This window comes from Notolepis coatsorum (assembly GCF_963971535.1).
Source record: "Notolepis coatsorum genome assembly, chromosome: 9".
Classification (NCBI taxonomy): domain Eukaryota; kingdom Metazoa; phylum Chordata; class Actinopteri; order Aulopiformes; family Paralepididae; genus Notolepis; species Notolepis coatsorum.
The window spans coordinates 40,457,321-40,482,784 of NC_140173.1; the positions used below are offsets into that span (position 1 = coordinate 40,457,321).

The following is a 25,464-nucleotide window of genomic DNA, read 5'->3' on the forward strand; positions in this document are numbered from 1 at the left end:
CTGTACGGTGTCCCTATCACCGTAACAGGGGCCTTGTTACTGACAAGTCCAGAGGACAGAGTGCCCCCTGCTGGACAACAACACCACTTTCCGACAACGGCCTTGACCGGGGCTCGAACCGGTGATCTTCCAATTTCTACTCATGTAGCCATACTGCCGGACATGAATCTGTGTGTCTGTGTGTGTGTGTGTGTGTGTGTGTGTGTGTGTGTGTGTGCGTGCGCGCGCGTGCGTGCGTGCGTGCGTGCGTGCGTGCGTGCGTGTGTGTGTGTGAGGTGACAGCTGACCTGTTGACCAGGAGGTAGTTTAGGACCAGACACAGGACTGAGGGGATTGTGGAGGCGATGGCCAGGTAGCTCTCAAAGTAGTCCTGCGAAACACGGGTGAAAGACACGTCATCTTGGGTACAGACTAGAGCACACAATGTTTACAATGTCACCCATTCTTCTCCCATGTTGGGGGAGATGATGGTTGCTATTGAAGGATGTCGAGGTTTTTTCAATGTATATAATGTAAACAAAATGTATATAATGACAGCACTGCTTATAGCCATCTGAGAGCAACACAGACGAGAAGAGAGAGAGACGTCAGCAGGCAGTGTGTCTCCACGGCGAGCAGGGTGTAAGAGGCTTGAAGGTCATACCTTCATCTTGATAAGGATTGCATTAGCATAATGGTCAGAGAGAGAGAGACACCACTAGAAACAGACGTTTAATGTGGGTGAAGGGTGAACAGCAATTGCCATGACAGCGCATCACATGGCAACAAGAAGAGAGGCGGGCCTGTCATTGATATGCAGAGATGATAATGATGATGATGAATATTATAAATGTGAGTTTCCTTCCGGGTGTAAGTTAGATCTAGACACGAAGCTGACGCGAGCGGATGTGGATCAGAGACTTTCATCCCTCCCTCACCCTCGCCGGTGGGGGAGGGGAGATGACACATCATCATTAGCTTCGGCTAACGGGAGAAGGGTTTTGGCTAACGACGAGGCCTCAGCCACCATTGGACTAACAGCAGAAGCGACGATAGAATAATGAATTTAGTGTTCCATCAAAGACTTTTCAAGGACAATACGAGATGGGTAACATCTGAGGCTTTTGTTAATGTAATAAACAACGATTCCAAGAAAGGTACTACGCTGTCCAGTGTCGAATACTTATGGTTACAGATTGCATTAAAGGGGAATGACAAAGATTGTACAGCCAGTATGAGAAGACAGAGAGAAATAAACACAACGCAGAAACTACACAACGACAACGATGGAGAGGTGATACTGGCTGATTGATCCAAAACACTATGTACCATATGACTATATCACCAAACCTTTTATAAACCGGTGTCTAAAGGCTGGATCTTGTAAACCGGTCACGGTGGAACAGGTGTTTGAATGAGAATGAGAACAGGACTGAAACAGAGGTATAGAGGCTGATAGAGTGAGAACAGGACTGAAACAGAGAGGTATAGAGGCTGCTAGAATGAAAACAGGACTGAAACAGAGAGGTATAGAGGCTGCTAGAATGAGAAAAGGACTGAAACAGAGAGGTATAGAGGCTGCTAGAATGAGAACAGGACTGAAACAGATATCCCTTTTAGACCGCCCGGTCTCCGGTTCAAGCTCCAGCTCCGTTCTGACCCTCTGAACCTTGGTGCTCTCTGGCGAACCACCCCGCGTTTACACCCATTTAAGCAGAACCAACATTCCACCGTCTCCGACATCAACAGGGGCGTTACTCAGGTAAAAATAATGCGTGGAGAGCGAGCCTCAACGCGCGAGCGGCGCGCACACACAAAAGAATACACACGCTGTTTTGAAATGAATCGTTCCAGCAAAGTAGGCTTCTATTATTCTAATGACTTGTTTTAATGGGTATCATATCATCAGTAAGTCCTACTGTAGAACATGACATATTAGCATGACATCTGATTTATTAATGCCAATAATGGTGTAAAGTGTAAATGATGGATTAGTTAGTAGCAATTCATGACGGCCCGTTTAGCTCAGCTGGTTAGTGAGCTGCCTGTGGAGCGTATGGTGCCAGGTTCAAATCTTGGTTACCTTTTCTTTTCTTTTTTGTAACGTTAATAAATGTATCCATCAATCTTGCGTTGATCCGATAATTCCTTCCCCGCGATCAGAGCGTGTGTCTGTAATGTACTGTGTAACGTATTCCGTTGGTGACGATCGAAGCATAGAACCCCCCCCCCCCCTTTCATGCATGCATGATGAAACATAATACCGATAATCTAGCGTTGATTTCAGATTGATTGTTGATCCAAGCGAGGAATGGCACGGTTCATAGTGAAATGCACTAAAACGCTGTTTAGCGGCGTTTCCTGGGATTACACAGAATTACTCTAAAACTATACTCCTATTCACCACGGTATAAAACGGGAATGTATTGATGAAAATCTGTTTTTTGCATCTTGACCGGAAGAAACTCAATGACAATCGACTATATTATTAGATCCATAGCTATAATATTTAATATAGTTTTAGCACTGCAAACACCGGCATGTATCCCCATTCATTACACACACACACACACACACACACACACACACACACACACACACACACACACACACACACACACACACACACACACACACACACACACACACACACACACACACACACACACACACACACACACACACACACACACACACACACACACACACACACACACACACACACACACACACACACACACACACACACACACACACACACACACACACACACACACACACACACACACACACACACACACACACAGAACAAGGGCACTCACGCCGAGCGCAGAGCGGTCCTGCGGGTGCATGCTGGCGTCCGAGGTGTTGCTCAGCTTGTACAGCCAGTAGTGTTTGGCCGTGATGAAGAAGTTCCAGGGCAGCAGGGAGCCAATGCCCAGGGTGAAGAAGATGATGTAGACGAGGCAGTACGAGTCCTCGGGGCTGCGGCGCGCCGCCAGGGCCCTCGCTGACGCCTGCTGGGGGAGGAGAGCCTTCTCGTCTTCATCTTCATCCTCCTCCTCCTCCTCCTCGGACAGCTGGTTAGCGGGAGCCGCCGCGATGTAGGAGGCGTTGACGCTGTTGCACAAAGAGTCTGAAGACGACATCTTCAGAGAGAGAGAGAGAGAGAGAGAGAGGGAGAAGATGGGAAAGGAGAGATAGAGAAGAGGAGAAGGGAGAGGGATAGAGAGAGGAGGAGAAGGTGTAAAGGGAAGAGAGGGCTGATGAGCAAGAGAGAGATAGAGAGCAAGGGAGACAGAGGGAGAGGGATAGAGAGAGAGAGAGGTGTTAAGGGATTTGTATGTATTCGCGCCACCTCTACATCTGGTTCAGCATCGATTGATTGATTGATTGATTGATTGATTTTTATTGTGGAGTAAAAGACAGCATCCAAGGGATAAAAACATGAGAAAGTGCAAGCACTTATTTCCATCATGGTCCCTGATTTTGGACATGGACAGACATCATAAAACATAGAGCATCATCATAAAACAGAGCATCATAATAAAACATAGAGCATCATAATAAAACATAGATCATCATAATAAAAACAGAGCATTGTAATAAAACATATAGCATCATAATAAAACATAGATCATCATAATAAAAACATAGAGCATCATAATAAAACACATAGCAACCCCATAAAACACGCCCTACCCTCTCCTTCCTAGACGTGGCTATTCTATAATTCACTGGCTAGCCATTTCTTTGTGGCACGTCTAAGCTTCCCCCCTCTTCGATGTTTTTCAGGGCCACTGGAAGCTTGTTCCACTCCAATGCCGCAGAATATAAAAAAGTATTTGTGCCCATTAGTGAGTTGAATTTTGGCAGAATAAAATCCGTACTGCTCCTTTTTTTTATATTGATATTTTTGCACAAATCTTTCCAATATTCACAAGACATCTTTCCACAGCATAATATGCAACATCCAAGATTTGTCTTTTTCTTTTTCGTAACATCATACAAAACATACAAAAGACTCATACAAACACATTAACAACTGACATGGAAATTAAAAAAGCACTTACAAAAAAAAGAAACATTACTATACATTGTGCATATATATCCCTGATGCACATACGTTACATGTAGACCGATCTACCTGCGAGCAGGTATGTGCTGCATCCTCTATCGGGATGCCATCTTTCTCCATAGTGCATGTGAGAGGATGCGTCTCAAATATATGTAGGTGTGCGTGAGAACATGTATGAATGTGTGTCTCAGATATGTGTATGTGGGTACGTGTCTCACGTAAGTATGTGTGTATGTCTCATATGTGTGTGTGTGTGCATCTCTCAGGTACGTGACTGTAATCCTACCTTCTGTGTGTGTCTCGTATCCATGTGCGTATCTGCCACCTGTGTGAGTGTATATCTCAGGTGTGTATATGCATGTGCGTCTCAGCTATGTATGTGTGTGTCCCCTATGTATGTGTATATCCCCTATATGTGTAAGTGAGAGCTTATGCTTCAAATATGTGTATAAGTACGTGTGTGTATGCCTGTTCCCTACAAGTGAGTATATGCGTGTATGTGTGCCTCTGGCATGTATATCTCAGCCTTGTGCATACGAGTGTGTGTAATTCAGTTATGTACACATACGAGTATGTGTGTCCTAGACATGCATATGCGGCTAGATATGCGCATGTGAGAGTGTCGTACTGCTCCTTCTAGTGCATAGGTGTCAAACTCACGGCCCGCGGGCCAAATGCGGCCCGCCACGTCATTTGATGTGGCCCCCCAAGAGCCCAGGTAAAAATTTTTTTTTTTTTTTTTTTACATTAATATTGGGTTAAAAAATAGCAGTGTTAAAATAATTGTGGGTTAATGCGTTAATAAAGCTTTAACTTTTACAGCCTTAGTTATTACACATTCTTACACATACATGTATGTTGAACATCTGAGGTATTGATGAAGTAACAAAGGAAAAAAGCCAAAAGCACTTACTCCTCAGACATTCTTTGACAATTTTACAGCCCAAAATACAAAAAAGATCCAGGCGGAATAGGTAACAAAGGGTTGAAGAAATATTGTCTGAACTGTCAGATGCAAACTGGCTGTGTGACATAACCGAGCATCTTGCTCAATTGAATAGGAAGCTGTAGGGACGCAAAGTCCCACCCAAAACTTGACCAATATAGTTGTGAACTGAGACAACCCTTATTTTGTTATTTTTGAGTACAGTTACAGTTGTGTGTTCATGCAGACACATAATAGCAATTTCATTACGAATTGAAAATGGGGGACCCTGATGTAAACAAGTCGAAAGTCTTTCTCTGGTCTGCATCCCCTTAACAATTGTGTGTATTGAGCTGTACTGTACTGTACCCATTCTGCAATCTGTTAATTAAAGTTAATTAAACTTCCATTAGTTGGATGTATGGCCTCTGCAAGGTTGTGTGCAGCCATTTGTTTTTGTAACATCTGCTACATCTGTCCCACGTGTTCTTTGCAGCTCACAGTTGTTAGTTCTGCCCCTCTTGACTGTGACAAAAAGGTTTTGAACAAACTTAATGTCATAGCTTGTATTTGATGATATTCTTCTTTGTTATTTACTTGAATGGTTTGATCATTGATTGATGGAGTAATATGGGGTTCTGATAAACTAAAATTATTTGTTAAAATAACATAAGCTAACATATATTTTTACATTTATGCAAATGCATTTGCAATATGTATAACTTGAATAAGTAATAAATACAGAAACAACATGTTTAACAATATGTAAATGTGTAGCTACATTTATTTTACATTACATTAACATTTATACGGTCTTTGGCCCTTTGAGGGCAACCATAATGCTGATGTGGCCCTCTGTGAAAATGAGTTTGACACCCCTGTTCTAGTGGAATATGAATGATTGTCACGGAATTGATTAAAGTAATTGGATAGATATTTCGGACCTGTATTTTGAACTATATTGTATCTGAACACAGTGTGAGTGTTTTAGTTCCAGACTGACTTACCTCCAGCTGGTGTCAGCTAGGCTGTAATATCACTGCTTCTGCCCTCAGCTGGTAGCCATGGTGATCAGAGGTCTCCGAGTGGCTTGTAGCGGGACCGGCCTGGTGGGTTTGGGTCTCTCTGGGTGGCTTGTAGCGGGACCAGCCTGGTGGGTTTGGGTCTCTCTGGGTGGCTTGTAGCGGGACCGGCCTGGTGGGTTTGGGTCTCTCCAGGTGGCTTGTAGCGGGACCGGCCTGGTGGGTTTGGGTCTCTCTGAGTGGCTTGTAGCGGGACCGGCCTGGTGGGTTTGGGTCTCTCTGGGTGGCTTGTAGCGGGACCGGCCTGGTGGGTTTGGGTCTCTCTGAGTGGCTTGTAGCGGGACCAGCCTGGTGGGTTTGGGTCTCTCCGGGTGGCTTGTAGCGGGACCGGCCTGGTGGGTTTGGGTCTCTCCAGGTGGCTTGTAGCGGGACCGGCCTGGTGGGTTTGGGTCTCTCTGGGTGGCTTGTAGCGGGACCGGCCTGGTGGGTTTGGGTCTCTCTGGGTGGCTTGTAGCGGGACCGGCCTGGTGGGTTTGGGTCTCTCTGGGTGGCTTGTAGCGGGACCGGCCTGGTGGGTTTGGGTCTCTAGGACACACCACACAGCCCTATATGAATCAAGCAATTAAAATACATAATGCTGAACATCAGTAATTTCATCCATTACAATCAAACCGTTGAGACAGACAGACAGACAGACAGACAGACAGACAGACAGACAGACAGCGTGTTTCAGCTTCTAGGAGCAGCAGGAGAGGAGTGTGTTTCAGAAGTTTCAGCTTCCTCGTCTGTAGCAACACGTGATGCCAGATCAGCTTCAGTCGGTCTACTCTCACTGTCCTCTCCGAGCCTCGAAACAGGGAACAGAGCTTCCGTTGCACAACAACAACGCGTGTCTGCTATCTGGAGGAAAGGCTCATTTCTGTTGTCCTTGTGGGTTTTTAAGATGGAGACTTGTGACTTTCTGACACCCGTGCATCAGTTATTTGAGTTGGTGGTAAAGGACCTCTAGTCACCACCAGCGACGCTCTGGTCCATGTTTGATGGGAGTGTGCCAGTTCTGCGAAGCCACATTGGACGGCAGCCAGATTGTGTTGAATCGGTCTCTTGTAACGACTAATTTAACGACATTAAATTAGGCCTCGCCAGTGAAACTCTCAATCCATTAGTCACCGTGGTTACCGTCATGTAACCATGGAACCTGCTTATCAGAATCTAGGTGTGAATATGGGCTGGGTATCCAAATGGTATGATCCGTCATCCGATTGCTTCAATACTATCGAGTATCGGGAAAGAATTCTGTGTCATTCGATACCGGATTTCGATACCTAAGTAGTTAATCTCATCAGCGTCATAAGCGTGTTTGTTCCAAGATAAAAGGCTGGTGACTGGCGTGTTTCTTCTGTTCAGCCGGAGCCTCTCATTGGCTCATACACGCACACTGTTCAACCGGAGCCTCTCATTGGCTCATACACGCACACTGTTCAACCGGAGCCTCTCATTGGCTCATACACGCACACGGGATGCAAATAACTCAGTAGGAAAAAAGTACAATACCGGTATTGAATCCTAGTGATCCGTATTGAGATCAGTATGGAAACATTTCAGACAATACCCGCTCCTATTCTTGGGGCGACTTAAAGATACAGACTGATGAGAGTAACCTATGTGTATTATGCAATATTTCAGAGGAAGCAGATTGTATATCTTGAGGTCCCCGTGGTTTGCACTGAATTAGGAAAATCTGCCTTTAGCTTATGTGCCTGTGACACATGGAATGTAAGCAAAGCACCTTAAAACTCAGTACTTTAGTATCCATGCCTGGGTCAGTTTAAATCTATAACAGCCAACCATTTCACCTCAGTCTGTAGTTGTTTTCATTCATTTAATTCCCTGGCGTCATTGTAAATGAGATCTTTCAGGATTGCATAAAGATTTAATTGAATATCTGAAATGGCTTGATTCTGTTGATGTCCCGGGGGATAGGCAGACACAGCATAGGGCTTTAGTCATCATTTTCACAACAACAACAACATCAGTTCTAACATTTTGGGTAAACTAATTTTACATCAACACCAGGGGCGGATTTAGGATTGTAGGAGATCCGGGGCTTAGCCCAGATGGGCCCCCCCCCCCTTTTTTTTTTTTTTTTTTCTTTTTTTTTGTATTTTTTTTGGGGCAGGCAAGGGGTGGTTTGGAGGGGGTCATGCACGACCCCCTCCACGACAGTTTTATTTTTTATTTAATGAACCTGTACGTGCAATTTCCTGCAATATAGAGCCTTCAATCTTGACCAATAAAGCTGCTCTTTTCACTATAAAACTCAGTTAACCATAACGTAGTTATGGTTGATTTATATATTGGGGGGGGATATATCATATTTTTCATATAATCAAAAAGTGGTGGAGCAAGAGCATACCTTTGCTCCCCCAAGTTCAATAGTGGGAGAGCAGAGATGCTCCGAATGCTCTTATGGCCAGGCGTCTATGATTCACTGATACAAAGTAAAATAGTGCAGTGCAATAAAATAGTTAGTAAAATAGAATAAAATAATGCAATAGTGCATTGCAATAAAATAGTTATCATCGTATTTATTTGGGAGGCCGGTAAGGAGTGCATTACAGTAGTCGAGTTGGCTTGAGATAAATGCATGGATCTGGTTTTCAGCGTCCTTTTGATTTATAAATGGCCGTACTTTAGATATGTTTCTAAGGTGGAAGAATTAAGTTTTTGTCAACTTGTTGATTGTGATTTAAAGCTTAGGTCTGAGTCTACCATAACACCAAGACTTAACTCACTCAAATACAGTTAGCAGCTGGATAGACCACAGATGGAAATTAGCTTCTGCTAAATCTGGTGCAAACATATTTTCATGTAACAATGATGAATTGTAAATTTTTTTTTTTTTTTTTTTTTTTTTTTTAAATAGATTCGGGGCTTTTCAGAATACATCCGGGGCTTGAGCCCAGGTAGCCACCCCCTAGCTCCGCCCCTGATCAACACACCTGTGAAAAAGAAAATGCAATGAGGTTGAAAAACAAAGTTTTAAATACGTGTTATGGGTTGTATAGCAAAGATGGGTATCGTAACTGCATTACGAGGGAGTGAGGGACACACTGCCATTATACAATAAACTTGTAAAATCATGGTTTACAAAAAAATTCAAGGGCACACAAGCCTGTCTCATTAACCATTTCACTACCACACTACAGAGGGTTAACCTTTCACTACCACACTACAGACGGTTCTGTACCGTCTGTAGTGTTACTAGTGTGGTAGTGAAAGGGTTAATCTTCTGTAGTGTGGTTGTGAAAGGGGTAACCGGCTGTTGTGTGGCAGTGAAAGGGTTATCCTTCTGTATTGTCGCAGTGAAAGGGTTAACCCTTTGTAGTTAAACCCTTTCACTGCCACACAACAGCCGGTTAACCCTTTCACAACCACACTACAGAAGATTAACCCTTTCACAACCACACTACAGAAGATTAACCCTTTCACTACCACACTACAGACGGTTTGAGGACAGACGGCAGGGACGCACGGCACGCGGAGGCTAATCGACGTGTCTGTCTGTCTGTCTGAGAAAGACGGTGAGACCTCCCGGTGACATGCGGAGACGGTTCATCTGGGCAGAATGTCTCACCAACGTGCCGGGTGTCAGGGGACGGATTCCTGGGGCGGGAGAACGGGGGCTGAACATTGCACCGCGGGGGGGGGGGGGGGGGGGGCAGCGCGTGACACACCTCCCCACCGGTCCAAATCCACAGACTCACGCCGGTCACATTTAAAATCCCATAATCTGTCCTGTAGGGCAAATGTCACGAATAACAACGGCGTCGTGATATGAGACAATCCGCATGACTGATTACACTGGTGGGCCGTTGTTGTGGGACTACTGTAGGAGTTGGTGTGCCTTGAGATTCTGCTTTGGCTTTGAGTGTAGCCTACATTTTCACTGGGTCAGCTTGACACACACACACACACACACACACATTAATTTCTTTATTTCTGTTCACATTTTAGACGAAAATCCCTGAACACAAACAATACTAGATGGACAAAAAAATCTTGGAATCTCAAAATGACAAATGTATCTAGTTCAAGTCTATGGACACAGGAAGCAGTGACTCCTCCTCCACACACACACACACACACACACACATGCACACTTTGAGTTCTACACTTCCACATTTCAGATGAATAGCTGATGCGGCGCTAAAGATGCTAGTAATGGTGGAGCACCGCCTTCAGTTGTGTGATAGTAAAGGGTTAACCTTCTGTAGTGTGGCAGTGAAAGTGTTAATGAATGGGTCGGTTTAAGTTAAAACCTCTCTCACAGTCTGCACACACAGCCGCCACCAACATGTCCAACTGATCTAGATGCAGCTTATTATGGTAACAACAACAGTTTAACATTAACTTCACTTGATAACTTAAACCTTAAACTCAAAAAGTGTTATATGAAATCCAATGTATTATTATATTAGATTCAAATGTATTATCATCTCGTTATCAGCACAAGTACAGTACGACGAAAATAAGTTTGCCATCCAACCAGAGTGCAAATGTAACAGTAAAGTGCAATAGTAATATACAATGTACAAGTGATTAAACTGGGTATAAAATATATACATCATTATTTAGTAGTAGGCCTACTAATAGTACTAATCAGATGTATGTACAGAGTTGTAGTATAATAATGTGCAGTGATACAGGTATAAAGCGTAACTAACGTTAGTAAGAGTAGGTGAGGGATACATTGAGCTGTACTGTACTGTACCCATTCTGCAATCTGTTAATAAACTTTTCAATCAATCAATCAAAACAGACATGTAACAAGGATTATAATGAATTGAAAATGGGGGACCCTGATGTAAACAAGATGAAAGTCTTTCTCTGGTCTGCATCCCCTGAACAATTGTGTGTATTGAGCCGTACTGTACTGTACCCATTCTGCAATCTGTTAATAAAGTTTTCAATCAATCAATCACTAAAAACGGTTAAAAACATAAACAATACCCCCCCCCCCCCCCCCAGGTAACGACACGGACAGTCCCGATCCACTGCCGCAGAATGAGCTATTAAAGTTACCTTGTTATGTTCAGTAAATAGTAAATACAATGTTGTAAACTCACGTCTTTGTCGATTCCTTGCTTGTAAACGTCCTTGTTTTTAGACGCTTCCTTCAGAGTGAAGCAGCAGAGATCAGCTGACAGCTCGTCTGGGGTCCGCACAGCGACGATACAGCTTCCGGTGGGACCTTTTTCAAAGTAAAGGAACAATTCCAAAACGAGTCTGGATTGATTGATTGAACATTTTATTAAAGGGGAACTATCTTATAAATGGCCTTTTCCAGTGTTTAGCATTATTTTCTAGCTGTTAACAGATTGCAGAATGGGTACAATACAGTACAGCTCAATACACACAATTGTTAAGGGGTTGCAGACCAGAGAAAGACTTTCGTCTTGTTTACATCAGGGTCCCCCATTTTCAATTCATCATAACCCTTTCACTGCCACACGAGTCGACAGAAGGTTAACCCTTTACTATCACACAACCGACGGTCGTGAAAGGGTTAACCTTCTGTGTATTGTCGCGGTGAAAGGGTTAACCGTTTTGGTAGCGCGGCGGTGAAAGGGTTAACATATATGACATACAGTACTGCTACATCTAGACATTTATGACATACCAGATTTACAAATACAGTACTGTTTGTGATACAAAAAGAGTCTAAAAAAGAGAGTATATACATTTGACGAAGAAACTGTACATTGGAGGAGTCCGCACTCCTACTCAGAGAGTTGGACGACGTTCCACCGCTTTTATTTTTTAAGGTGCTATAGATAAAAATGTTGTGTAGAGTAATAATACACAAATAATAATAATAGATCCACAGAGCTTTTAGAAAGGTGCAGAATAAAAGTATTGCGTTTCCCCCAAAACAAATGATTGATTAATTAATTTATCATAAAGAAAAAACATGCAGGTACAAAATTAACTGTTGTTGTTTGTTGCTTGAATGAATGAATGAATGAATGAATGAATGAATGAATGAATGAATGAATGAATGAATGAATGAATGAATGAATGAATGCATGAATGAACGAACGGACAAACTAATGAATGAATGAATGAATGAATGAATGAATGAATGAATGAATGAATGAATGAATGAATGAACACTTTATTTAACAGAATAGGTACAATACAGTACGGCTCAATACACACAATTGTTAAGGGGATGCAGACCAGAGAAAGACGTTTGTCTTGTTTACATCAGGGTCCCCCTTCCCCCATGGACCCTGATGTAAACAAGACAAACGTATCCCCTCCCTATTTCCCATTTCCCCACATGGGATGCACCTGATTGGATAAACGACATGCTGGTGCTCTAGTGGGACATCAGGTGGCAGCATGTTATATAGCACTGTAAACTACTAACGAGTCAGTCGCAGTCAACCAGCACCTGCTAACGGGTCTGACCCTCAAGCTCAGCTGGTTAGTGCAGCCGCCTGTGGATCCTATGGTCCCAGGTTCAAATCCACTCGGTTACATTGGTGGCAGCAGTGGGATCTCACTTCCCTGTGAATCTGTATCCTGGTCCACGTAGCAATGGGGTTAGTCTAGAGATGGAAACATAGGTCCACCTGCATGGTCTGGATTTTTTTTGAGGTAACAGGTTGAAATAATATCAAAACAATATTTGAGATGCCCAAACCCTATGATTAGGATATGGGCTGGGAGAAGATGATGGATGAGGGGGTGTTAGAGCCTGTCTGGACGATTGGACCCATCCTCCATCCTTCTCTTGTTGCGGTACTGGCCCAGAAAGTGGAGTCAGAAGAGCAAGAAGCTCTTAATAAGGAGGCAGATTATGCAAAACATAAAGTGGATGAGGAGGATGGAGAGTACGAGTGTGATGAGGATGGAGATTGGAGAGATAGACTTTGATGATCTCTTTGATGATGATGATGATGATGATGATGATGATTATGATTAGTAGTTTATGTTTTAATGTTGTGCCAACAGAGAAGATGTACTGTAATAGTACTTTGTTTGAACCTTAACAAAACATATTTCACTGAATTTCAAATTGTATAGGAAAATGTGTTAATTTGTCTATGTCGGACGAATTAGTCTTTTCACATTAGTCTTCCACTTTTGGCCTTGTTTACACAAAATCTACAATATTTATGGCATAACAGCATGATACAATATTTATTAACATTGTATTTCCAATATTAACCTCAAACTGATCTCATCTGATGGACTACATTAAATGAGTAAAGTGGGAAAATAGAGATGTGATCTAAACATTTTCAGCTTTTTTTGCATTTTCTTGTCCTGAAATATAATCAAGATGTGTGTTTGAATCTTAAAAATAACTATTTTACTGAATTCCTTTGGTCAATATTGTTTGGGGAAATGTTTTAATTTGTCTCTATATGTTGTTAACTTAAAAAGTGATGCTGTTTTCTTTTTCTTCTTTTTCAGGTTTTTGTTCAGGATAGGTGTAATAAAGAGTTAAAAATAAACCCCATGGGACATTATTTCAACCTGTTACCTGTTAAAATCTTAAAATAGACACTTCAATGATTAAGAAAAAACAGGTGGCGAAAAGAAATCCAGACCATGCAGGTGGACCTATGTTTCCTTCTAGACTATAGGTGGGATCTCAGTGCCTTAACCCTGGGGACTTGTGCTATGTATGACTTAGTCCACATTGCAGCCGGCTTGTGAAACAGCGTTCAAAGACAGGGGAGGGTTGAATTGGATGATATGAAAATTGGGATGGGAGAAAAGTAGAAAATGGGAGAAAAAGTGGATCAAAAAAAGAAAAGGAGTAGGAAGAAGTATACACTTATTTAATCCTACCCCTTTTCCACTACTCAAATGAGTATTTAAAACATTAAAAACTATATATATATATATATATATATATATATATATATATATATATATATATATATATATATATATATATATATATATATGCAAAAGAAAAAAAAATATATATATGTAAAACATGAAAGAAAAAAAAGAAAAATGTAAACACCCGTGAATATCAAGTCCCTTCCTCATCCCTGTACCTTGTGAACATCATTTCCTTATACATCAGTTTGAATTGTCTCATGTTTGGACATTGCTTTAGCACCACATTTAGACTGTTCCACAGTTTCACTCCACATATTGAGATGCAGTGTCTTCTCATGGTAGTGCGTACATTTAGAACTTTTAAATTGAGTTCTCCCCTCAGATTATAACCCCCCTCCCTATCAAAGAACAGTTCTTGAATGTTTCCTGGAAGTACATGATACATTAATTGTGCCGTTTTAAATTCCACAAGATCATTTAACTTGAATGTTTTTGACTTTAAAAATAATATGTTTGTGTGATCACGATAACCTGCAATGTGAACTATCCTTATGGCCCTTTTTTGGAGTATAAAAAGTGGTTGTAGTGTAGAATTATAAGTGTTTCCCCAGACTTCAGCACAGTAATTTAAATATGGTAAAACTAGTGAACAGTAGAGAATGTAGAGTGATTTTCTATCCAGAATGTGCTTTACTTTACTCATGACTGATTGGACATGTTTTATGTGAGGTTTCCAACAGATTTTATGGTCTATTATTACACCTAGGAATTTATTTTCATAAACTCTTTCAATAATCACATAATTTATTTTAACTTGTACTTGAGTATTTAATCTACAGTTTCCAAATAACATAATTTTAGTTTTGCTCAAGTTCAATGATAATTTGTTTCTATCAAACAATTTTTTAAATTTCTTCATTTAAGATGTGATGACCTCTAAAAGCTGCTGGATATTCTCACCAGAAAAAAAAGATTAGTGTCATCCGCAAATAAACGACATTTAAATATATTTGATACTTTTTTTTTTTCTTTTTTCTTTTTTTAAGATTTATCTTTTGGTGTTTTATCGCTTTATTTCTACTGGGCAGTCCAGTAGTGAGAGACAGAGGAGGAATGGGAGACAGAGTGGGGGGAAGACATTCGGCAAATAACGACGGGTTCGGGAGTCGAACCCGGGTCGGCCGTGTCGCGGCTGAGCGCGCTATGTGGTTCGCCACTGGGGCGCCCTATATTGGATACTTTACATATATCGTTAATGTACAAGATGAACAGTTTTGGACCCAACACTGACCCCTGGGGGACACCACAAGCAATGTCCAAACATTCAGATTTATAATCTCTCATTGTCACAAATTGTTGTCTTTTATTTAGATAGCTTCTCACCCAGTCCAATACTACCCCCCTGATCCCATATCTTTCCAATTTCCTGATTAATATATCATGATTAATTGTCACACTCCCAGGTCAGGTCAGACCTGGGAGAGAGAACACCACAGCACTCCCAGGTCAGGTCAGACCTGGGAGAGAGAACACTACAGACATGGTGTGAACATTGGTCCCCTACCTCCTGACATTGATCCCCTACCTCCTGACATTGGTTCCTTACCTCCCTCTAGTGGCCAGACTAGCCTGATGGTACAGGCGGCCATCTTGTTTTGGTTCCAAGTAATAGAGTTAATATCTAATTATTTGTTATCTTGGGCCATCCCTGTCTGTGTGTGATCTCGTCTCCTTGTCTGATTGTTATGTGTGATTATGTCTTCTGTGTCTAGTTTGGTGTATTCCTAGTGTGTTTATCAGATTTTGCCTTGTTGTATTATTGCCTGGCATTTGCCAGCTGTTAGTCATTACAATCAGTGGTAGTATTTAAGACCTGCTTGTTACTGACTTCTTGTGGCGTCATTTCCTCCAAGTCCTCGGTGTTCCCCTGCCCGTCGTGTCTCCTGTCGTCTTCCTTGCTTTGTTGTTTTGTATGGAGAAGTGTTTTGTAAGTAGTTTTAGTATTTTGTTTGTATTGCTTTGGATCTCAAGTAAACATCCATTTCTCAAGCTTCGCTCCTCGTCTCTGCCTCCGTTCTCTCTCTGCAAACTGTGTTCTCACCTTCATTTAGCAACCCCATCGTAACAGAATGACGCCACCATTAAAAAACACAGCAGAAAGGGCGATCGATACCATGATGATCATCCGGAGCCTGATGGACGGTGACATGCAGCAGTACTCACCTGACAAGTGGGTGTTCCTGCTCCGGATGATCGGCAAGGTCGCCACGGAGAGTCCGACACAGGAGCCAGCGATGCGGGAGATGGCCGAACATGTCACTGACATCATGGATAGGTATGCGTCGATGGCTAGGTTAGCTAGCCTGCCGACTAGTATCAGGCTCACGGTCAGTCTAGAGCCCCCCACCGCCGTTGAGGCTGCTCAGATGTCCATCGCTGATCGGACGTCCACAGCTAACACAGCTCCGCCCGTTAGCTCCGCTCCTATAGCTAACCGGTCGTCCCCAACTTGCACAGCTCCGCCTGTTAGCTCCGCTCCTATAGCTAACCAGACGTCCACAGCTAGCACAGCTCCGCCTGTTAGCTCCGCTCCTATAGCTAACCAGACGTCCCCAGCTAACACAGCTCCGCCCGTTAGCTCCGCTCCTATAGCTAACCAGACGTCCACAGCTAGCACAGCTCCGCCCGTTAGCTCTGCTCCTATAGCTGACCAGACGTCCACAGCTAACACAGCTCCGCCCGTTAGCTCCGCTCATATAGCTAACCAGACGTCCTCAACTAGCATTTCCCCCACAGTGAGTCCAGGCCCCACAGTTAGCCTAGCCCCAGAGGCTAGTATGGCTAACAAGGCCTCCACAGCTGGTCCAGCTTCAACGCTCGGCTCAGTCTCTACTCCTGGTCCGGCTGCAACGCCGGCTGCCACCGCTCCCCTTCCGGCCTCCACGCCCAGCCCAGCCTCTACACTGGGTCCAGACTCCTCATCCCCGGATCCTACACCACGCCTCGCCGGCCCTGCCCGGCCTCTACACCTGGTCCGGCTGCTGTGCCGGCTCTTGGCTCCTCGACTGATCCTGGCTCCCCGTCTGGTCCAGCTCTGCGCCGTGATCGGCGTCCTGGTCCTCGCCGTGGTCTTTGCCGTGGTCTTCGCCGTGGTCTTCGCCGTGGCCTGCGTGGGATCCTGCTCCGGGGGTCGTCGCCGCCGCACCTCCGTTCCGGCTCTCCTGAACCGGTCCCTAGTCCGGCGGCTGGAGGGCCTCTCGTCCGGGATCCGGCTCCGGGGTCCTGCTCCCCTTCCCGGGCTTCTACACCTGTCCCCACCCCCCCTCGTCGGGCCTCTGTTCCAGGTCCAGTCCCCCTCGTCGGGTCTCGGTGCCCATCCCCCCCCCCCCCCCTCGTCGGGCCTCTGTTACCAGGTCCTGCCCCCCTCCCCGGGTCTCGGTGCCCGTCCCCACCCCCCCTCGTCGGGCCTCTGCTCCCAGCTCCGGCTTCCCTCTCCAGCTCCCTGTTTCTTTCCCCGCCTCCCCTCTCCGGGCCTCTCTTCCCGTCCCCACCCCCCCTCTCCGGGCATCTGCGCCCGTTTTCGACCCCCCTGGCTGCTATGCCCCTCCAGGGTTTTTTCCTCAGCCTTCCGGCCCCAGTTCTCCGGATCCTCGCCCTGGTTTGTTTCCGGGGTCCCGGCCTCCTGCGTCGCCCGTGGGCGGACGGTATTTTCGGGGGTCTGGAAGCACCCCGTTCGGGGGGAGGTACTGTCACACTCCCAGGTCAGGTCAGACCTGGGAGAGAGAACACCACAGCACTCCCAGGTCAGGTCAGACCTGGGAGAGAGAACACCACAGCACTCCCAGGTCAGGTCAGACCTGGGAGAGAGAACACTACAGACATGGTGTGAACATTGGTCCCCTACCTCCTGACATTGGTTCCCTACCTCCCTCTAGCCTGATGGTACAAGTCGGCCATCTTGTTTTGGTTCCAAGTAATAGAGTTAATATCAAATTATTTGTTATCTTGGGCCATCCCTGTCTGTGTGTGATGTCGTCTCCCTGTCTAATTGTTATGTGTGATTATGTCTTCTGTGTCTAGTTTGGTGTATTCCTAGTGTGTTTATCAGATTTTGCCTTGTTGTATTATTGCCTGAGATTTGCCAACTGTTAGTCATTACAATCAGTGGTAGTATTTAAGACCTGCTTGTTACTGACTTCCTTGTGGCGTCATTTCCTCCAAGTCCTCGGTGTTCCCCTGCTCGTCGTGTCTCCTGTCGTCTTCCTTGCTTTGTTGTTTTGTATGGAGAAGTGTTTTGTAAGTAGTTTTTGTATTTTGTTTGTATTGCTTTGGATCTCAAGTAAACATACATTTCTCAAGCTTCGCTCCTCGTCTCTGCCTCTGTTCTCTCTCTGCAAACTGTGTTCTCACCTTCATTTAGCAACCCCATCGTAACAATTAATAGTATCAAATGCTTTTTTTAGATCAATGAATACTCCAGCTACATGTTTTACTTTTTTTTTATCTATGGAATTTGTGATTTTAAATTCTTTCAATGAGTTCTATTAATGCTAGTGATGTTGACCGGTGTGTTCTGAATCCATACTGGCTATCGGTGAGTAAATTATGTTTATCAATGAATTTATCTAATCTGTTGTTGAAGAGTTTTTCTAATATTTTTGAAAACTGCGGAAGTAGAGAAACAGGCCTATAATTTGTGAAGTGGTGTTTATCTCCAGTCTTGAACAGAGGTATGACTTTTGCTATTTTCATTTTATTCTGAAATTGACCAGTTTTGAATGATAAATTGCAGATGTGCGTGAGTGGTTTTGAAATCCCACTAATGACATTTTTTTTTTATTATTTTCATATCTATTTCATTACTGTCTGTAGATGTCTTGTTTTTACATTTATTAGTCGTTTCTATAATTTCATTTTCATCTACCGCTTCCAGAAACATTGAACTAGGATTTGTTTCAATATAATTGTCTTTTATGTCTTCAGGAGTCACTGGATCTGGGATTTTCCCTGCTAATTCTGGTCCAATATTTACAAAATAATTATTAAAGTTGTTAACCACATCATCCATATTGCTAATAGTTTGATCATTCTCCATAAAATACTGAGGATAGTTATTTGTCTTGATCCATTCCTGATAATACCATTTAATATATTCCAAACACCTTTAATATTATATTTGTTGTTATCTAATATTCTACTATAATGATCCTTCTTACATCTTCTCATAATATTAGTTAACTTATTTTTATATTTCTTATATTTATTTTCTGCCTCTTTAGTTCTATGTTTTATAAATTCTCTATATAGTGTATTTTTCTTTTTACATGCATTCTGTTCATTTAATTCATTCATTCATTTAATTGTATTTATTTTATTGAGAAAACAAATGGACCGAAGTCAGACATCTTAGACTTCACATATTGACCAGAAAACAAGCAGATAACTAAAAAACTATTATTAAAGAGATGAAAAAAAAAAATTATAATTATTGTGCACTATAGACACCAAATAATCAGTTATAACTTATAATGTATGATAGATTTGCTTTTCTTACTATACATGTTCCAGAGACATTAAAATAATACAATCTATTAAAATAACGTTTAAACAGGGGGATGACTTAGACGTTCCACTGCGATCCTCTGTTCTTCGGCGGCTGTGACGTAGGGGTTTAGAGAGAGAGGCTGTGATGTAGGGGCTTAGAGAGAGAGGCTGTGATGTAGGGGCTTAGAGAGAGAGGCTGTGATGTAGGGGCTTAGAGAGAGAGGCTGTGATGTAGGGGCTTAGAGAGAGAGGCTGTGATGTAGGGGCTTAGAGAGAGAGGCTGTGATGTAGGGGCTTAGAGAGAGAGGCTGTGACATAGAGAGAGAGGCTGTGATGTAGAGAGAGGCTGTGACATAGAGAGAGAGGCTGCGATGTAGAGAGAGGCTGTGATGTAGAGAGAGAGGCTGTGATGTAGAGAGAGGCTGTGATGTAGAGAGAGAGGCTGTGATGTAGAGAGAGGCTGTGATGTAGAGAGAGAGGCTGTGATGTAGAGAGAGGCTGTGATGTAGAGAGAGGCTGTGATGTAGATAGAGGCTGTGACATAGAGAGAGAGGCTGTGATGTAGAGAGAGAGGCTGTGATGTAGAGAAAGAGAGGCTGTGATGTAGAGATAGGCTGTGACATAGAGAGAGAGGCTGTGATGTAGAGAGAGAGGCTGTGATGTAGATAGAGGCTGTGATATAGAGAGAGAGGCTGTGATGTTGAGAGAGGCTGTGCTGTAGAGAGAGAGGCTGTGATGTTGAGAGAGAGGCTGTGATGTAGATAGAGAGGCTGTGATGTAGAGAGAGGCTGTGATGTAGAGAGAGGCTGTGATGTAGATAGAGGCTGTGACATAGAGAGAGAGGCTGTGATGTAGAGAGAGAGGCTGTGATGTAGAGAAAGAGAGGCTGTGATGTTGAGAGAGGCTGTGATGTAGAGAGAGGCTGTGATGTAGAGAGAGGCTGTGATGTAGATAGAGGCTGTGACATAGAGAGAGAGGCTGTGATGTAGAGAGAGAGGCTGTGATGTAGAGAAAGAGAGGCTGTGATGTAGAGAGAGAGGCTGTGATGAAGAGAGAGAGGCTGTGATGTAGATAGAGGCTGTGACATAGAGAGAGAGGCTGTGATGTTGAGAGAGGCTGTGATGTAGAGAGAGAGGCTGTGATGTAGAGAGAGAGGCTGTGATGTTGAGAGAGGCTGTGATGTAGAGAGAGAGGCTGTGATGTAGAGAGAGAGGCTGTGACATAGAGAGAGCGGCTGTGATGTAGAGAGAGAGGCTATGATGTAGAGAGAGATGCTGTGATGTAGAGAGAGGCTGTGATGTAGAGAGAGAGGCTGTGATGTAGAGAGAGAGGCTGTGATGTAGAGAGAGAGGCTGTGATGTTGAGAGAGAGGCTGTGATGTAGAGAAAGAGAGGCTGTGATGTTGAGAGAGGCTGTGATGTAGAGATAGGCTGTGACATAGAGAGAGAGGCTGTGATGTTGAGAGAGGCTGTGATGTAGAGATAGGCTGTGACATAGAGAGAGAGGCTGTGATGTAGAGAGAGGCTGTGATGTAGAGAGAGGCTGTGATGTAGAGAGAGAGGCTGTGATGTAGAGAGAGGCTGTGATGTAGAGAGAGAGGCTATGATGTAGAGAGAGAGGCTATGATGTAGAGAGAGAGGCTGTGATGTAGAGAGAGAGGCTGTGATGTAGAGAGAGAGGCTGTGATGTAGAGAGAGGCTGTGATGTAGAGAGAGAGGCTGTGATGTAGAGAGAGGCTGTGATGTAGAGAGAGAGGCTGTGATGTAGAGAGAGGCTGTGATGTAGAGAGAGGCTGTGATGTAGAGAGAGAGGCTGTGATGTAGAGAGAGGCTGTGATGTAGAGAGAGGCTGTGATGTAGAGAGGGAGGCTGTGATGTAGAGAGAGAGGCTGTGATGTAGAGAGAGAGGCTGTGATGTATAATAATAATAATAATGCAGGACCTGTCGCAGAGGTCTTTATTCGGCATGCGAACATTCGACACTCAATGTTTTAGCGGCACACACAGTGGTTAGTTTTTAACACACACGCATGCATTGTCTTTTAGGATCGTTTTAGGATTTAGGATTTATTTTGAAATCTTGGAAAACGGAGATAAACTAGACTCTTTATTTTGACATGGGTGGACGACGCCGTGACAGAAAGTGTAAACAGCACGCAAGGATTGTGGGAAATGTAGTAAACTGGAACGAAATGTTTGGGAAATGTTTGGTACGTGGTAACAACAAGACAACAAGACAACAAGACGAGGGTGGACAAAAGCAAGAATTAAGAAATCAATTAAAACACATACTGTACAACTTTATCGACTTTGATTAGTGATCAAGGTCTTACATTTTGCAACAGAGGGGAGAATCTCAAGCTTAAGGACTGTTGGAGTTCATTCCATGAGCTAGAGGCATCATAGCAAAATGCAGATTTACCCTGTTCCGAGCAAACTCAGGGGACCTTAAAACCTGTTAAAACCCTGCTTTTCTTTATCATAAATCGATCAATAGAGACCGTATTAGATCATTGGAAAGCCACACTCATTGGCTACAACCCTGTCCAAGAATCTTCGAGATTGCCAAATGATTGACGGAGCTAGAGCCTCGGGAGTCGGGGCTTGTGTACTTTGGCTCACGCCTCACATATCGGCATGTAACTCAAGAACCGCTGAACAGATTTTGTTACCCGAAAGGGCAATCGACAGGCAACAAATAGGGCTTTAATTCGATCTATATTGTATTAAAAGAAATGCACAGCTGAGCCGCTAGAGGTCGGCAAAGTGGTGCGTCACGAATCGTCCTCAAGAGGTTGTTGTGTTTTTTTTTCAAATGCATCTAAGAGTAAAGACCTTAACCCTATCAAAACAGCAGTCAAAGTGTATATTAAAATTTTTGCCGATGTTTTATAAGATTTACCGAAAATACGAATTTATCGATTAATTAATTATCGAGCTAATTATATCTCTTTTATCGTAAAACCGTGAGGAAATTACTACATCCAGATTTAACACTGCCATTGGAAAGAGGAGCCTTTTCCCTATCCATAGATGTATGATTTGGCCATAATAAGGTATCAAGGTCAAGTTCAAGGTCAAATATGAATTTATAATTAAAATTGATTATAATTTATTACTTTATCTACAAATCCTTCTGTTTAATCATTTTCCCTTTATTCATTTGCTTAGATTCTTTGTACAATTGATCTCAAGAAGGTGCTGAATTAGCTCCATGAGTGAAATCAGAAGAACCTCAATGTTTTCATGGTGTTATTCACCAGCACAGATGCTAAATAAAATCATAATTTATATTCTCCTTTTTTCTATTACAATTTACTCAAGCCTAGTAACAGACACAATATTCATGACACTGGGAATACATACCCCCAGGTCCCTAGATGTTCCTAGATACCAAGAACATGCGAATTGACCTTGTAGAAGTGGAGCAATCTTCCATTTACTTAGGCATGTACCTTTAAGCAACATTTCTGAAAATAGGGCTACAGCTTAAGGCCTCTGGCATACTCGGAAACTGACGTGGACGCGCATGCGGATGTAGACACGCTGCGCACACGCTTCTGATTATAGTCCGTGTTTGGTGTCCGGAAGCGTCGCGTCGAGTGCTTATGTGATGCGTGATTACGAAACCTAGCCGCATTTCTCGGAGACGCTCTCTGATTGGCCGACGCCTGTTTCTACACTGGTTAAGCTTAGGCACTCTTCGAAGTTGGTTAAGGTTAGAGTTTGTCTTATAGCGTGACGGCAAGTTCTTTCGACGGTTAAGCTTAGGCACTCTTTCGAAGTTGGTTAAGGTTAGAGTTTGTCTTAGACCATGGCGATAGAACGGCAGGTAGTTTGCAGGCTGTTTGACGTGGAAATGGGCAAAGACACAGCTCGTCACGGATTGGGCAAACGTGTCAGTGGCCAATAAGAGAGCGTCAGTCAGTGCCAATCAGAGAGCGTCTCAGAGAAATGCGGCTAGGTTTCGGAATCACGCTTATGTGATTGATTGATTGATTGATTGATTGATTGATTGATTGATTGATTGATTGATTGATTGATTGATTGATTGATTGATTGATTGATGTGACTGAGGATAAACGGGGCTACCGTGGACAGGGTGAGCAGCTTCAAGTACCTGGGGGTCCACATTTCAGAGGACCTGACATGGACAACACACATAGACTCAGTCGTAAAAAAGGCGAAGCAGCGCCTCTACCACCTGAGACAGTTAAGGAAGTTCAGAGTATCTGGGAAGATACTCCAGTCCTTCTACTCCGGAGCTGTAGGGAGCATCTTGACTGGAAACATCACTGCCTGGTATGGCAACAGCACGGCACAGGACAAGAAGGCCCTACAGAGAGTGGTGCACTCAGCCGAGCGTACCACGGGTATTGCACTACCACCCCTGCAGGTTCTATACAACAAGAGGTGCAAATCCAGAGCCTGCAGGATAATGAAAGACCCTCACCACCCCAACAACAGCCTGTTCATGCTGCTGCGGTCAGGCAAATGCCTGCGAGCACCAGTAACGAGGACAGAGAGACTTAAGGCCTCTACATGCTACAGCAACTTCAAAGCAACTGCAACAAAACATCAGCGCGATTTCAACGCGGTTGTTGCAGAGGGTCTTGTAGACTGTGTTGCGAGGATGTTGCGTACATCTCTCTCAAATCTAATCTGAAGAACCTTGCGCTGATGTTGCGTAGCAGTGATTGGTTGGTTAGCGAATGGGGGCGGGGCTGTCATAGAATAATATTGGTCCCGCAGGGAGGAATACCATCCTCCATTGTTGTAGCCAGCAAGCTATGCTATCAATATTAGCTAAATAATTAGCGTCATAGCTGGCCTTTTTCTGAAAACCCAAGCACATATTGTTCCATAGCATACGCCTTCAGTTGATCATGACAAATCCTCTCTTACCTTGACGATTAAAAAGCCTCCATAATTTAGTAAATAAAGCTGTAGCCAGCCAGCTAGCATTGATGCTATACAAAATGCTATCCACATTAGCTACATAGCTAACCAACTAAATACAATGGTATCCTGAGGTAACGTTAAATACAACGTTTGCTAGTCGAAATGACTGGACACACACAGGGACAAGTTAAACATCAATCAATTAATTTATTCCAACAGGTAGTTTGAGCTGCATGTGAGCCGAGGTCTTTCTCTCCTCTCCATTGGAAACTAATGACGTTAGGTTAGCTCGAAAAAGCACAGAACCGGTCCGGCCGACAAAGGTTAAGCTGCTAGCAACAGACACTATAATACTTCCGGTCGGGGGATTTCAAAATAAAAGAGCGACGTCTAAAAGCACCGTAAATACGTTTATTTTGTACATTATCTAACGTTAACACAAACCTAAACTAACTTTAGATTAGTTTAGGTTCGTGTAACGTTAGATATTGTAAAAAATAAACGTATTTACGGTGCTTTTAGACGTCGCTCTTTTATTTTGAAACCCCCCGCCCGGAAGTAAAAATGATGCTTATTTTTCTGCTTGTTATCAATGGGTTGGTTGAGAAGGGAAGTGTCATCTATCTAGGGAACCTAGCTACATACGGGGTACAATGTTACATAGGCTGTGCGTCGATGTTGCAGAAGCATAAAGGCAGACTGTCTGCAACACCGTTGCTTTGTCGATGTTGTGGTGCAGTTGCTTTGAAGTTGCTGTAGCATGTAGAGGCCTTTAGGCTCAGCTTCTTCCCCCAGGCCATCAGAGCCTTGAACACTGAACTCTCCACACACAAGCACACATGAGCACACACACAACACACACACTGTACACGCTCACACACTAGCAGCCACTTTAACATGAGCACACACACACTCATGCTACACTTTACAGAAGGAAAGGTCACTTTAAGAATAGTATAGCTTGAGATTGTATAATATAGCATTGTATAGCAGTGTATATAAAGACCCAGTGCCTCATCCGTAGCTAACAGTGTACTGCACTACCACAGGACCTAGCATGTCCTACCATGCTCTGTAAATAACTCATGTACAGATACCGATATGCCTACTTTGTTTACTTGTTTATTGCACTATGTCGCTCTATTG

At 43.5% G+C, this 25,464-nt stretch overlaps 1 protein-coding gene across 2 annotated transcripts in view; it reads right to left on the reverse strand.

Annotated features, from left to right (window-relative positions):
• slc29a3 (solute carrier family 29 member 3) overlaps positions 1 to 6,243 on the reverse strand; it is a 30,872-nt gene extending 24,629 nt beyond the window's left edge. The window contains exons 1-3 of one of the 2 annotated variants that reach the window (XM_084321433.1): positions 5,990 to 6,243; positions 2,802 to 3,128; positions 288 to 370 (exon numbers count right to left, since the gene is read on the reverse strand). In XM_084321433.1, coding sequence (XP_084177559.1) covers positions 288 to 370; positions 2,802 to 3,128 — 410 coding nt within the window. In that variant the 5' untranslated portion in view covers positions 5,990 to 6,243. Of the gene's footprint in view, positions 1 to 287; positions 371 to 2,801; positions 3,243 to 5,989 lie in introns of both variants that reach the window. The other variant, XM_084321432.1, reaches the window with a different exon arrangement.
• Between the last annotated feature and the right edge of the window lie 19,221 nt (positions 6,244 to 25,464).